Source organism: Chiloscyllium punctatum, chromosome 17, assembly GCF_047496795.1.
Source record: "Chiloscyllium punctatum isolate Juve2018m chromosome 17, sChiPun1.3, whole genome shotgun sequence".
Taxonomy (NCBI): Eukaryota; Metazoa; Chordata; class Chondrichthyes; order Orectolobiformes; family Hemiscylliidae; genus Chiloscyllium; species Chiloscyllium punctatum.
In genome coordinates, this window is record NC_092755.1 from 89,513,528 (window position 1) to 89,529,686 (window position 16,159).

General features: G+C 44.3%; 1 protein-coding gene across 2 annotated transcripts in view; it reads right to left on the reverse strand.

Annotated features, from left to right (window-relative positions):
• The window catches only part of sez6l (seizure related 6 homolog (mouse)-like), a 269,322-nt gene that overhangs the window by 51,130 nt on the left and 202,033 nt on the right, over positions 1-16,159 (reverse strand). For both annotated transcript variants that reach the window (XM_072587857.1, XM_072587855.1), the window contains exon 10: positions 11,083-11,279. In XM_072587857.1, coding sequence (XP_072443958.1) covers positions 11,083-11,279 — 197 coding nt within the window. The remainder of the gene's footprint in view (positions 1-11,082; positions 11,280-16,159) is intronic.

The window sequence follows — 16,159 nt, forward strand, 5'->3', positions numbered from 1 at the left end:
CCAGCAGTGCAGCACTTTCTTAGTATTGACCTTTCTACAGTGATGCACTCCCTTAGTACTGACCCTCCAACAGTGCAGCACTCCCTTAGTACTGACCCTCCACCACTGTAGCACTCCCTTAGCACTGACCCACCAGCGGTTTTGCACTCCATTAGTACTGACCCTCCAACAATGCAGCACTCCCTTAGCACTGACTCTCCAGTAATGTAGAACTCCCTTAGTACTGACCATCCAGCAGTGTAGCACTCCCTTAGTATTGAACTTCCTACAGTGCAGCATCCCGTTAGTACTGACCCTCCAACGGTGCAGCACTCCTGGAGTACTGACCCTCCATCAGTGCAGCACTCCCTTAATACTGACCCTCCAACAGTGCAGCACTCCCTTAGTACTGACCCTCCATCAGTGCAGCAGTCCCTTAGTACTGACCCTACAACAGTGTAGTACTCCCTTAGTACTGACCCTCCATCAGTGCAGCACTCCCTTAGCACTGACCCTCCAGCAATGCAGCACTCCATTAGTACTGACCCTCCAGCAGTGTGACCCTCCATTAGTATTGACCCTCCAACAGTGCAGCGCTCCATTAGTACTGAACCTCCAACAGTTCAGCACCCCTTCAGTATTGACCCTCCTCCAGTGCAGCACTCCCATAGCACAGACCCTCCAGCAGTGTAGCACTCCCTTAGTACTGACCCTCCAACAGTGCAGCAATCCCTTTGTACTGACCCTCCAACAATGCAGCACTCACTTAGCACTGACCCTCCAACAGTGCAGCACTCCCTTAGTACTGACCTTCCAACAGTGCGGCACTCCCTTAGTACTGACCCTCCCAACAGTGCAGCACGCCCTTAGTACTGACCCTCCAACAGTGCAGCACTCCCTTAGTACTGACCCTCCAACAGTGCAGCAATCCCTTTGTACTGACCCTCCAACAATGCAGCACTCACTTAGCACTGACCCTCCAACAGTGCAGCACTCCCTTAGTACTGACCTTCCAACAGTGCGGCACTCCCTTAGTACTGTCCCTCCAACAATGCAGCACCCCCTTAGCACTGACCCTTCAACCGTGCAGCACCTCCTTAGTACTGTCCCTCCATCAGTGCAGCACTCCCTTAGTACTGTCCCTCCATCAGTGCAGTATCCCCTTGGTACTGACCCTCCAACAGTGCAGCACTTCCTTAGTACAGACCCTCCAACAATCCAGCACTCCCTTACTACTGAGCCTCCAAGAGTGCAGCATTGACTTAGTACTGACCCTCCACCAGTGCAGCATTCCCTTAGTACTGACCCTCCAACAGTTCAGCATTCCCTTTGTACTGACTCTCCGACAATGCAGCACTCCCTTTGTACTGACCCTCCAACAGTCCAGCACTCCCTTAGTACTGACCCTCCATCAGTGCAGCAGTCCCTTAGTACAGACCCTACAACAGTGTAGCACTCCCTTAGTACTGACCCTCCAACAATGCAGCACCACTTTAGTATTGACCCTCTTACAGTGCAGCACTCAATTAGCACTGACCCTCCAACAGTGCAGCACTCCGTTAGTACTGACCCTCCAACAGTGCAGCATTCCTTTAGCACTGACCCTCCAACAGTGCAGCACTCCCTTAGTACTGACCCTCCAACAGTGCAGCACTCCTTTAGCACTGACCCTCCAACAGTGCAGCACTCCCTTAGTACTGACCCTCCAACAGTGCAGCATTCCTTTAGCACTGACCCTCCAACAGTGCAGCACTCCCTTAGTACTGACCCTCCAACAGTGTAGCACTCCTTTAGCACTGACCCTCCAACAGTGCAGCACCTCCTTAGTACTGTCCTTCCATCAGTGCAGCACCCCTTAGTACTGTCCCTCGAACAGTGCAGTACCCTCTTAGTACTAACCCTCCAACTGTGCAGCACTTCCTTAGTACAGACCCTCCAACAATGTTGCACTCTCTTAGTATTGATCCTCCAGCAGTTTAGCACTCCCCTAGCACTGACCTTCCAGCAGTGCAGCACTACCTTAGCCCTGACCCTCCACCAGTGTAGCACTCCCTTTGCACTGAACCTCCAGCAGTGCAGCACTTCCTTTGTCCCAACCCTCCAACAGTGCAGCACTCCCCAAGCTGAACCTCCAATAGTGTAGCACTCCCTTAGTACGGATCCTCCAACAGAGCAGTACTCCTTAGCACTGACCCTCCATCAGTGCAGCACTCCCTTAGCACTGATCCTCCAGCAGTGCAGCACTCCCTAAGTACTATCCATTCATCTGTGCAGCACTCTCTTAGTACTGACCCTCCCAACAGTGCAGCACGCCCTTAGTACTGACCCTCCAACAGTGCAGCACTCCCTTAGTACTGGCACTCCAACAGTGCAGCACTCCCTTAGTATTGACCTTCCATCAGTGCAGCACTCCCTTAGTACTGACCCTCCAATAGTGCAGCACTCCCTTAGTAACGCACCGTCACTGTGGATTATATGCGTACCTTTCACAACAAAGTGTAATGTATTTGAACAAAAATGTGCTGCTCCTTTAATAATAACCATTCAGTCACACTGATACAAAATTACGGAACAGTAACAGTTCAGAAGGTGACTAATCAGCCCATCCTACCTGTGTTGGCTCTGAAGGAGCAAGTTCAAGGAACATAGGAACTGAACAGGCCATTCACCCCCTCGAGCCGGTTCCACCATACATTAAAATCATGGCTGCTTTGTACCCTAACTCTATAAAACTACTTTTATTCCAAATTCCTTCATACCTTTGCATTAAATCTATGAAAGAATTAAATTTAGCAACTGATCCAGCATCTGCTGCCATTTGTGGATTAGAGTCCCAAACCTCTCCCACCCTTTGTGTGTAGACATGCTTTCTAACATTTCTCCTGAATAGTCGGGCCCAAATTCTCAGATGATAGCCCGAGTTCTAGAACCCCCAACCAAGAATGGAAATAGTTTACCTTCATTTAAAACAAAAAAAAAATGAACTGTGGATGCTGGAGATCTGAAACAAAACAGAAATTGCTAAAGAAACTCAGTGGGTCTGGCAGCATCCGTGGAGAGAAAGCAGAGTCAACATTCCAGGTCCAGTGCCTCTTCTTCGGAACTGATTGCAGCTAGGGAAAGGTTGGCATGTGTGCTAAAGATCTTTATTTACCCTGTCTTCCTGTGACCCCAGAACCACTCCCTTCCACCACAAACTTCTCCAATAGCTGTGCACAATCTTCCTTTCTAAATGATATCTCAAATTCCTCATGAAATGACCTTGACTAATCCTGATGTTACCGCATTCTCAGGCAGTGCAGTTCAGATCCTCACCACTTGCTGTTTGAAAAGGCTTTTGTTGATGTGAATGTTGCCTTCTTTTGCTAACCTCAGGCATGTCAATACCTCAGGCAATGGTCTCTGCATTCTCCTCTTCATGTTCCCTATTTATTTATGGAGAGAAAGGAAATTATGCAAGAACAAAATTAAAGTTGCTCAATTACATTATTCAGGGGAAATGTGATTAATACTTTTTCTGTCTGTTTGATATACAGCAATGTGGTGTGCAATAAATCAAAGCAAATGAAGCAAATGAAGCAAGAAAGGTTGTAAAATTGTTCCGTCACTGGCAGACATAAAGCCATCACAGATTTAAGGCAGTGTAAGGTTAATACTGATCTGGAGACAGCAATGTAAATAGCCACTTCCCTTCAGATCACATGCCCCAGGCTGCTCCCTAGTCAAGTTGGGCTAGTACAGCTACAACACCTGGTATTGACCAGGCAATGTGAAACATTTCCCAGGTATGTTCCACTCACAAAAAGCAGGACAAATCAACCTGGCCATTTGGTCGTGAGTAGAGTGATGGAAAGGGCCATCAACAGCACTATCAAACAGCTCTTGTTTAACAGTAAGCCGCATATTGGTGTTCATTTTGGATTCTACCAGGGCCACTCAGTTCCTGGCCTCGTTATAGGCTTGGTTCAAACACGCTGAGAAGAGCTGAATTCTAGAGGTGAAATATGACTGATATCAAGGCTGTATCTGACCAAGTGTGGCACCATGGAGCCCTCGCAAAACTGGAATCAATGGGAATCAAAGAGAAAACTCTCTGTTGGTGGCAGTCATACCTGCCATGTAGGAAGATGGTTGTGATTATTGGAGGTCAGTCACCTCAACTCCAGGACATCTCTGCAGGAGTTCCTCAGGGTAGTGTCTGTAGCCCAACCATCTTTAACTGCTTCATCAATGATCTTCCCTCCATCATAAAGTCAGAATTGGGCATGTTTACTGATGGCTGCACTATGTTTAGCACCATTTCTGAGCCGTCCGATACCATACCAGTTCATATCCAAATACAGCAAAACCCAGACAATATCTAGACCTGGGCGAACAAGTAGCAAATAGCACTCGCAGAGTCAGGCAGTGATCATCTCCAAAAGAGAGAGAATCTAAGCATCACCCCCTGATATTCAATGGTATCAGCATCGTTGAATTAACAGAATCAATAACCTGGGATTACCATTACCCAGAAACTGAACTGGAGGAGCCATATAAACGATATGGGTATATGAGTAGGTCAGAGACTAGGAATACTGCAGCTAATAACTCACCTCCTGACTTTCCGAAGTTTCTCCACAATCCACAAGGTGCAAGTCAAGAGTGTGATGGAATACTCCCCCACTTGCCTGGATGGGGGCAGTTTGAAGAAGCCTGACCTCAGCCAGGACAAAGCAGCTTCCTCTTGATTGGCACGACATCTACAAACACTCACTCCCCCCACCACTGATGCTCAGGAGCAGCAGTATGTACTATCTACAAGATTTACCACAGAAATTTACCAAGGCTTCTAGACAGTGCCTTTCAAACCAATGACCATTACTATTCAGAAGGCCAAGGGCAGCAGATACATGGGAATAGCACCATCTGCAAGTTCCCTTCTGAGCTACTTACCATCCTGACTTGGAAATATATCAACGTCATAAACCCTGGAATTCACTCTCCTAACAACATCTGCCTCTGCCCAGAATGGATTGCAGTAGTTCAAGCAGACAGCTTACCAGTACCTTCTCAAGGGCAACATTCAATGGCCAATAAATGCTAGCCCAGCCAGTTACGCTCAAATCCCATAAAATAACTAAAATATTACTTAAATGGCAAACACCTTTTCCCACTGTGTTCCAGGTTCAGCCGCCTGCGATAACATTATTGGTTTTCATTTGGTGTCTCAAATTGAAATCCCTCTAACTAAATTAGGAAGGTCCTGTTGTGCAGTGGGTTGCATGTCTGCCTCTGAGCCTGAAGCACTGGGTCTGCATCACACCTCTGGACTTGATGGCTAAGTAAAATGCATTATAATGTAGTGGAATGGGCTGTGTATCAATCTGCAAATCATTTCAACACACACCGAAGGCAGGCAGTCAAAGTAGGAGAGATTCCTGGTCAGCCATGTGATAGAAAGCCTATTGGAGCCTCCACCATCACTGTCCAAAATACCAGACTACAACATGCAGGCAAAAGCATAACTTGCCATGGAAGATGGTGGCAACATGGCATTGTCACCAGACCTGTAATTCAAAGGGACCAGCTAATAAAACTTTCCATTGAAAAATAGTCTCATGAAACTAGCAACAATTGTCATTAGAAACCAACCTGACTCACTAATGTCCTTTAGGGAAGGATATCTCCCATCTGATCTACATGTAACTGCAGACTCACAGCAATGTGGGTTGATGAAGGGCTTTTGACCGAAGTTTCGATTTTCCTGCTCCGCGGATGCTGCCTGACCTGCTGTGCTTTTCCAGCACCACTAAAGTTGATTCATAACTGCTCTGGGAAATGGCGAAGCAGCCACTTAATTCAAGGGCAACATGGGATGGGAAACAAATGCTGACAATAACATTCACATCCCACAAAAGAATAGAGGGATAATCTCCCTGAGTGAAAATAACACATTATGGCAACAACTGAGTTATTTTTCTTCCTTCATTGAAATCTCTCCATTGCAATAAAAATGAGTGAAGTACACTCCTGTCTCTGAATCAGAAGGTTGTATGTAGAAGTTCTGCTCCAGTGATTTGATTGCAAAATCTAGGCTGACATTCTGGTGTGGTACTGAGGGAGGACTTCACTGACAGTCTTTAGGATGTGGTATAAAATGAGACTCTGTTTTCTCCCATGGACATATTTATCTATCTGGCCGCATCTGTGGAGAGAAATCAGAGTTATTGTTTCGGGTCGAGTGACCTTTCCTCAGAACTCAGATTTCTCTCTGCAGATGCTGCCAGACCTGCTGAGCTTTTCCAGCAATTTCTGTTTTTGCCTTTGATTTATGGCATCTGCAGTTCTTTCAGTTTATATTCATTTGTCTTTCAGGAAACATTGCTAAAACAGATTTTCAAGTTTTAGCACCTCATATTTGTGGGCACTTCCTGTGCAAGTTTCCTGGCCTTCACAACTTGTATAAGGTCTGAAAGAGTTAATACTAAGAAAAATGTCTTAAGCACCATCCGTTATGATGATGCTATACAGACCTGATGAGGGAATAACTTAGGATCTTGAAGGAGATGCAGACACTCCTTATACCCTCTGTTGAAATGTCTATCTGAAGAAAGCATTTGGTATGCTTTCCTTTATCAGTCAGAGTATTGAGTACAGGAGTTGGGAGGTCATGTTGCGGCTGTACAGGACATTGGTTAGACCACTGTTGGAATATTGCGCGCAATTCTGGTCTCCTTCCTATCAGAAGGATGTTGTGAAATTTGAAAGGGTTCAGAAACGATTTACAAGGATATTGCCAGGTTTGGAGGATTTGAGCTACAGGGAGAGGTTGAATAGGCTGGGGCTGTTTTTCCCTGGAGCGTCGGAGGCTGAGGTTTTATAAACCTTGTAGAGGTTTATAAAATTATGAGGGGCATGGATAGGGTAAATAGGCAAAGTGTTTTCCCTGGGGTGGGAGAGTCCAGAACTACAGGGCATAGGTTTAGGGTGAGAGAGGAAAGATATGAAAAAGGCCTAAGGGGCAACTTTTTCACACAGAGGGTGGTACATGTATGGAATGAGCTGCAAGAGGAAGTGGTGGAGACTGGTACATTTGCTATATTTAAAAGTCATCTGGATGGTATATGAATGGGAAGGGTTTAGAAGGATATGGGCCGGGTGCTGGCAGGTGGGACTAGATTGGGTTGGGATATCTGGTCGGCATGGACGGTTTGGTCTGAAGGGTCTGTTTCCTTGCTGTACATCTCCATGACTCTATGACTCTATGACTTGCACTTAGTGCTAACATGCAATAATCTAAATCTTGTTTGAAGTACTACTCAGAGAGTAATAGGGGCTGGAATGCACAGCCTGCAACAGTAGGAGACTTGTCAACTTTAAGGGCATTTAAATGGTCATTGGATAAACATATGGATGAAAATGAAATAGTGAAGGATAGATGGGCTTCAGATTGGTGCCACAGGTCGGCGTAGCATTGAGGGCCGAAGGGCCTGTACTGCGCTGTAATGTTCTATGTTCCATGTCAGATTCTGAAGTGGTTTTCCTCTACTACACTAGACTAAATGAGCCTTGTATATCCCTACACTAAAATTACTTGCTTGCCACTTACTGCTCCCTGGAAGCAAACCTACCCCATGTTGAGCAATACTCCGAATTGCTTCATACAACATGGTGATTGGTGGTGGAGATTGATGAAGAGGGAAGGAGCTGAGTGCATGGCAGAAAATGGCAAGCAAGTGGCAGGAAGCAGTAAGTGGCAAACAAGTGATTGTCATTATCGATATATTTACCTGCATTGTGTAATTATAATATTTATCCGACATGTGGACACGAGGGGGATTGTTAAAAATAATACTCTAAAGGGGCTTGCGACTTGTGGGTATGAGTAAGAACAGTTAGGAATCTCTGCTCTACAGGCTAGTTAATAACAGGGCCTGGATTTGGTGGCATCTGAAGAGCCTCATTGTGTAGCCTTATACCTGACATATGGTTACTCAGGTGCGATAGCAGAGAGCCATATTGTCTGCTGAATCAGACCACAGCTTGAGCCAGTACCTTGTGGAGAGGAGGGGGAGGAAACTAGGGAAGAAAGTCCAAGTTGAAATGAAGCAAAGCAGAGAGCACCAGGTGTCTGGCTGTGATGTTGAAGCAATAATTCAATCCCATGGCTCCGCTCATGCTCATAAATCACTTAAGCTTCATTTTTTGTGTTTATATCAAACCAGCCAAGAATGAATTACTGCCTTATACATCACTGCCAACAAATTTACTGTCTTGTAATTATACAGTTTAGAAGTGTCTATTAATGACTTAGTTTAATTGAAGCTTTTGGATGTGTTTACTTGCTACTTTTGGATTGGAGCTGGTGTGAATATATTAAAATACTCACCTGACAAAAAAACGGACTGTTCTGATTATGAGGTTGTGAGTAACTCTGAGAGAACCACACATTACAGGCAACTGATAAGATTTTTGCAGCAAAGAGACCATTTTGTTTTCTCCTTGCCTTTTTTTTTAACCAATGCTCTTTTTATCCTTTTATAGAATCACACAGCACAGGAGAAGGCTAATCTGCCCTTCTGTCTGTAATAGCTCTTCAAAAGAGCTATCCAATCAACCTCACTCCTTTACATTTCTCTCAATTGCTTTCCCTTACATTTGTTTATTCAGTTCTGTGTTGAAAGTTACAATTTAGTATGCTACCTCTGCCCTTCCAGATTCTGCTTTTCTGATCATATCAAACTGCTGTGCCTAATAAAAATACTCTCCCTCTGGTCTTTTCCAATGATTTTAAATCTCTGCCTGCAGGCTATCAACTCTATTGCCAGCAGAAACTGTTTTTCTCTAACTCGCGAAGTCTCTTCCCTTTTGAATGCCAGTAATTTAGCTCTTTCATAACCTTCTCTGCTGTAAGGAGAACAAGCCCTGCAGTCTCTCCACATTTGGTGAAGTTCCTCTTGCCCTTGTAAAATCTGGTAGAACGCCTCTGCTCCCTTCTCTAAGGCTTTGACAACCTTCCTAAAATGCACTGCCCAGAACTGAACTCAATAATGCAGCTGAAGCCAAACTGGTGATTTATCAGGAATCAGTAGAAATCCTGCACTTTTGTGTTGGTTGTACTCTACAATCCCAATTAATAAAACCTAGGGTTTGGCTGTATTTTCTGTCAGCCTTTATCCTCTGTTTGAGTTACAACCAGCTTCACTAGCAATGACCCACAGTCTGGTACTTCATACCTTTTGGGTCCTTTGTCCTGTACAATTTGAAATATTTACATTGGATAAATTAGTCAGAGCACTAAGAGTCAAGCTGTACAGGACATTACTTAGGCCACTATTGGAATACTGTATTCAGTTCTGGTCTCCCTACTTTAGAATTGATGTAGCAAAATTTGAAAGGGTTCAGAAAAGATTCACAAGGATGTTGTCAGGTTTGGAGGGTTTGAGCTTTGGGATGGGTTGAATAGGGCTGTTTTCATTGGAGCACTGGAGGCTGAGGGGTGATCTTATAGAGGTTTATAAAATCATAAGGGGCATGGATTGGATAAATAGACAAAGTCTTTTCTCTGGAGTGGGGGGGACCAGAACTAGAGGGCATAGGTTTAGGGTGAGAGGGAAAAGATATCAAAGAGACGTAAGAGGCAACCTTTTACATGCTGAGGGTGTACGGAATGAGCTGCTGGGGAAGTGGTGGAGGCTGGTACAATTACAACATTCAGAAGATATATGGCTGAGTACATTAATAGGAAGATTTTAGAGGGATATGGGCCAAATGCTGGAAATTTTGACTGGATTAATTTAGGATATCTGGTCAGCATAGATGCGTTGGACCGAAGGGTCTGTTTCAATGCTGTGCACCTGTAATGTGACCTTGACTATTCACCTTATCCATGCCCCTCATAATTTTATAAAACCCTATGAGGTCACTCCTCAGCCTCTGATGCTCCAGGGAATACAGCACCAGCCTATCCAGCCTCTCCCTATAGCTCAAACCTTCCAACCCTGGCAACATCCTTGTAAATCTTCCCTAAACCTTTTCAAGTTTCATAACATCTTTCCTGTAGCAGTCTTTGCAAAACTTAGTGACCCCTGGAACACTGTGGTTCAATCCCACAGCACAATAGGAAGGGAACCAACAGAAATGTCAGCAGTGCCCCTTTAAAAAGAAAGCATCATCATTTTATATTGCAAATGCAATTAATCCAAATATTTAATGTCCATTTTAGAGTCAAGAGGAAATGGTTAAAATATATTACTGTTTACAGGGGTTTCATCTGCTTGCTGAACCTGCAATTACCCCTCATAATGTTGCAGCTGTTGGTTGTCAATAATACAATACATCATATCTAGATTCCAGTCACAGTTTTATTTTAAAGCAAATTTTGTTTCAAGGTCAGCACGTTCAGAACTGAATTCTGCTTGCACACAGATGTGACACAGCAAGTATTGCACTGCTTTTCCTGCAGAGGTGAGAGGGGGGTGTGGAGGGGTGGTAGAGCCATTTCGAGCAAATGCTATGGAACTTTCCAGCATTAGGAGGTCACAGCCCAGATCTCCACCCCTCTGAAATGACCACCTCGACATTCACTGACACCTACCTCCACTGCTGGAGGTAGTGGAGAGCTCCTCATTCTCAAGAGATAGTCCCACCATTGCACTTTTACCCATTGGGTAGCTTTCAGACATGTCTTATTCCGAATTCCTCATGGCCTGGTTATCAAGCTGCATTCTTAACCAGCTCATGACACCTTTTGCCATCCATATCACATTCACCCACAATTCCCAGTTGTCTTTGATGACAAATCAATGTCCCCTCTGTTGAGTTTAATATTCTTATCCTAATGTTAAAAATCTCCTCAAACCTTAACTGTCCTGATTTCTCTAACCCCCTTCAGACCTTCTCCCGAACACTTCCTCTGATTCTGCTTTCTTTTCCAACCTGCCTCCATCCACTCCCATCGCTTTCTGATCTCTTTGGTCACCCTCTCCTACTTCCTTCTTTACCTGAGGATCTATTTTGTTAGTCAAGCCTATGGGAAGTATTTCGGGCATTGCCTTACACTAATAGAAAGTTGCTGCGATGCTAAAATATTACTGTTATCGGAACAGAAGTGCTACTCACCATAATAATTCATGATAAATCCTTGTCCCTTTCCAAAAATCAAGCCAGCAGGATCTGAATGAAATCTGACTGTAAGGTCAGAAGTAGTGGAGTACACTTTTAATGGGGCATTGCTTCCAACATATTGTCCAAGAATCCTCACAGTTAAGTCATCGCCATCATACAGGGATAATATGTCGCTGTTAGTGAGGTTCAGGCTGTGAACGAGGAAGAAGAAAAATTCACAATTAACATTCACAATTTATACTTCTGTTTTCTCTTTCCATGTCCTGACATTGTTGGCTCACACGAGGGTTTAATTCCATGGGTAAGAATCAATCTTCACTGCCTCACGTTATATTCTTTAGTTTAATGAAAACGTACCAAGCCTGCAATAAGGATTGTAAAACAAAATTGAGATTTTTTAAAATTAGAAGGTAAAAGCTTATTCATGTAACGGTAACTGGGAGGCTAAACAGGAATGACATGTAGGAATGATGCTGTGTTTCTGTCTACAGGGTCATCACATCTTGTCTAGAAGTGATGATTTGGAGATGCCAGTGTTGGACTGGGGTGAGCAAAGTTAAAGATCACACAACACCAGGTTATAGTCCAACAAGTTAAATTGGAAGCACACTAGCTTTCGGAGCGATGGTCCTTCATCAGGTGGTAGTGGAGGGCTCAATCCTAACACAGAATTTATAGCAAAAATTTACAGTGTGATGTAACTGAAATTATACATTGAAAGATTGATAGTCTGTTAAGCCTTTACAGAGACTACTGCGCTTCCAATTTAACCTGTTGGACTATAACCTGGTGTTGTGTGATTTTTAACTGTCTAGAAGTGAATAGTGATGGATCACAGTTTTAGAAATACCTCTAGAAAGGTACATGTATATCACATCACACAGGAGGAGAAAGTGAGGGCTGCAGATGCTGGAGATCAGAGCTGAAAATGTGTTGCTGGAAAAGCGCAGCAGGTCAGGCAGCATCCAAGGAACAGGAGAATCGACGTTTCGGGCATCGGCCCTTCTTCAGGAATTCACATCACACATCAGAGCTAAATGGGTGGTGAGTGTATGGAATGAGCTGCCAGAGGAAATGGTGGAGGCTGGTACAATTGCAGCATTTAAAAGGCTTCTGGACTGGTATATGAATAAGAAGGGTTTAGAGGGATATGGGCCAAGTGCTGGAAAATGGGACTAGACATTAGGGAATGAAACTGTTGTCCTTATCCGGCCTAGCCTGCATGTGACTCCAGACCCACAGCAATGTGGTTGTCTCCTGACTGCCCTCTGAAATGGCTGAACAAGCCACTCAGTTGTAACGATCACTGGAATGTCTACCTACAGCACATGGACTACATCAGTTCAAGAAAGCAGCTCACCATCACCTTCCCTGGAGTGAATAAAATTAAATTGCACACCTGAAATAAAGAAGCCTAAATCCATTCCGAAACCAGGTTCCAGGGCTTCATCTTTGCATTTGAGATCAATTGACCAGCCATGCCTCAATGTATCTTGGGCCACAATCTTTCAGTAGGTTCTTGGGGGAGGGAGTATTGGTTTGGAACTGAGCTTGTGGTTGGGGGAGGGGCAGTTGGCAAGATGTAATCAAGGAATGTGGAAACTGTAGGCAGATGCCTGCCTTCCTCACCACAACATATTGAATTTTTAATAATCCATCACTTTTTCTGTTTCTGTAGAAGAATCCTGAGTGTCTGTGCACCACATTGAAAAGGGGATACTTAACAGGGTTAGGTACCTTATTATCATAATCAAGAGACTTCAAGCTTGTTTTTTTTAATGTTGGTTGAGAAACGCACAACAGACAGGACACTGAATGTTGAGTGGAACTCAATGTTCTTCACCAACTAGAACTTTAAAGACTCATCTGACAGGATCTTGATTTAACATTTCAAAGGCAACACCTCCCAGGAGTTCACTATCCCTCAGTCATGTAGTGTCACGGGAAAAGAAGAAGGATTTTTCAGGATGATGTATGGTCACCTCTCCTGCCTGGAAATCTATGTTTTGGATACACCAGCTGTTTGGAAATCCTTTGAATGAATCCAAGCATTCTCTTGGCACCATTGGCTTCATTTGAATACTGTACTGCAAAAGCAGAAAAAAAATGCAGTGTTTGGAAAAGTAAAAGAACTTTCATTCTTGTTCTATAACGTTCCATTGCTGTTTTACATTTCAGGTAAATATTTATACCTATGATGCTGTCTGGTTCACTCACTTGTGTCTAATGTCTTTCTGTAATCCAGAAAATTCCAATGCTTGGGCTCCTGACAAAGCCAAAAGTCTAGCCCTGAGCACTCAGATGTGGGACAGGAAGATGTTCATTGACCTCACACAATTGATCAGGGTTAGCCAATAAGTCTGCCGATGTCATAACCTAGCAACTGACCTCTTGCCTCAGACTCACCATAGCTCCACTGTTCATCTACAATAACCTTCATCAATCATAGCTCTGATTGGCCATTCACAGCTCCATGTTACCTCACACGCTTACTACTGCTATAATCCTTCCATTCACATCGTGTTCTCATACATTACTGTGTATTGAATTATGCACAGCTGGGGTTGGAATAGAGTTAAATTGTTAATGAAATAAAATAGGCAGAGCCTGAGGAAGTAAAAACTGATGAAATCTAATTTAATTGCTTTGCTACAGTTAATAGGAAAACAAATTATGTCCAATTGGGACCCAGGTTTTGCAAATGCAGGCCATCACCTATGGCTTCCCCAAGGCTTTCCCTCCAGTCATGGCCACCACAGCCCACCTCCCTCCTGTACAGTGAATCTTCCATCAATAGTCATTAAAGTCTCCTCAGTAACTTGTCCTATTAGTGCCACTGTCCCATTAAAAACCAATCACACTGCATGTCTGCCATGTTAACAGAGTAAATTTCCATTAAATGATTGACTGATTTTATCTGGTTCAGGGCAATAACTGAGGCCGAGTTTAAAAGGTTTCAGGCTGATGGAAGTTCTGCAGAAACTGTCCACATCGAGAGGAAATTTTGTAAAAAAAAGGGAAATGGTTTCCCTGAATGCAGTTTGCCCAATAACTTCACCATAGAATTCCTACAGTACAGAAGCAGGCCATTCAGCCCAGCAAGTCCATACTGACCTCCTGAAGACACATCCCATAACCCAGCATTGCCCATGGCTAATCTGCCTAACGTGCACATCTTTAGACTGTGGGACTAAACCAGAGCACCTGGATGAAACCCACAGATGGTTGTCTGAGGCTGGCATTGAACTCAGGTCCTTCATGCTGTGAGGCAGCAGTGCTAACCATTGAGCCACTGTGTCACCCCACTTCCTGCTTAGTGAAAGGATTGCAGAGTGCAGATCTGTGTTAGTTGAGCTGTTGGATGGTTTCATGCTTTAGCAGGGTGGGAATAGGCTTGGGTCAGTGGGCTGTTTATACAAGGCTCACACCACTTAAACCCAGACTGCATCTTTCAAAGGGGAGGCACTTCCTCAGCAGGGGAGCTGCTGGAATTGGCTGCGGAAAACTGTCTGAGCTGCTGAAAATGGAGTGATGGAGGCAGGGGGCACTGAATACACACTCCAACCTTCTCAGGTGCCACACTAGAGGATTAATTGCAAACCTAAAAAAGGAAGAGAGATTACTTTTTGCTACAAGGGGCTAGGAGGTCCTCTGGATAAGGCAATGAGAGCGGGTAGCCATTGCTGACAAAGCCAGAAGTCTAACCCTGAGCACTTGGATACAGGACAGGAGAAAGATTGTTGACCTCACATGATTTGTGAGGATCAGCCAATAAATATGCAGATGTTACAACCTAGCAACTGAACCACATGCTTCAGACTCACCACAACTCCATCAATTAATCAAAGCTCTGACCGACTTCTCACAGCTTCATGTTCCCCTCACATGCTTAACATTCCCATCTTGTAGCCGGCACACTCTGCCCGACAGTGTTAGCCAAACAAAAGGTAGTATTCTCATTGAAACGAGTTGGTCCCTTTTGGAGAACAAAGTGGCTCAGACTGGAGGCAGTATTGTCATGGACAGGCCGCTCTCTGTGTGTTCCTATTCCCATGGAGGAGCAGGTGTTCTCCATTACTGGAACGATCATGACTGAGGCAAAAGTGGAATTAAAACCGTTGAAGATGACAGTGTTGCTCATTTTCTGAGCCTTCATTGCACACTCCATATCCCCTTCATCCTCCAATCTTTTTTTTAATTTCTAAGCTGCAGATATTGTGCCCATGCACCTCTTGGTATCTGCCCCCTAATTTTCTCATACCACAACCCTCACCTTCGGCCTTTCTTCTTTCAGATAGTTAAGAGCTGCTGCCGAGGCAAGGCCACGGTGGGAAAGAGAGACAGAAAGAGAGAGATGAAATAGCAAGAAGACAGAGATGAAGAAGAAATGCTTGTTCTTGGGTTCACAGCCACAACACAGATACTGAGACTTTAGGGGATAGGTTAGAGATAGGACTAGTGTAGTAAGTCTTAGTGCTCTTCATACCACAATAGAACACAACCCAGGCATGCTGGCTCTCTGAACTCACTGTGTTCAGCAGGCCATGGAAGAGGTCGTTAGTACAGTGGCAGACCAAGATTAAAAGTAGCCGCTCTCTATTGATCCATATCGGGCCCCTTAGAGATCTCCAATTTTCATCACATCATCATTGAGGGCTACATCATTAGCTGTCTATATTCTAAACTCTGAGCTTCCTTGTTTAAACCACTTCTGTTCAAATATTTTTCAAATCAATCTGTTCATCGATGTTATCTGGCAACTCCAGAACAGATTGGAGTTGAACTGGGGTCTTCTGGATCAGAGGTTGGGACACTACCACTGCATCACAAGAGCCCTTTCTTCTACTGTCCGTTTCTTTGATTTTTTAAAAAACATTTCCTGTCCAGAAGTGCTCTTACCCACAACTGAATGCCTTTTATTCCCCAGCATCAAATCACCTGTGGCACTTTATTTTCATCTATTAGCCACCACCAGTAAATATCCTGTCTTCCAATAAATTAACTTATGTGCAAGGCCTATTAAGGACATCAACTATAAGGGAGAGGGGGAGGGGGCTAAACCAAAATGGAG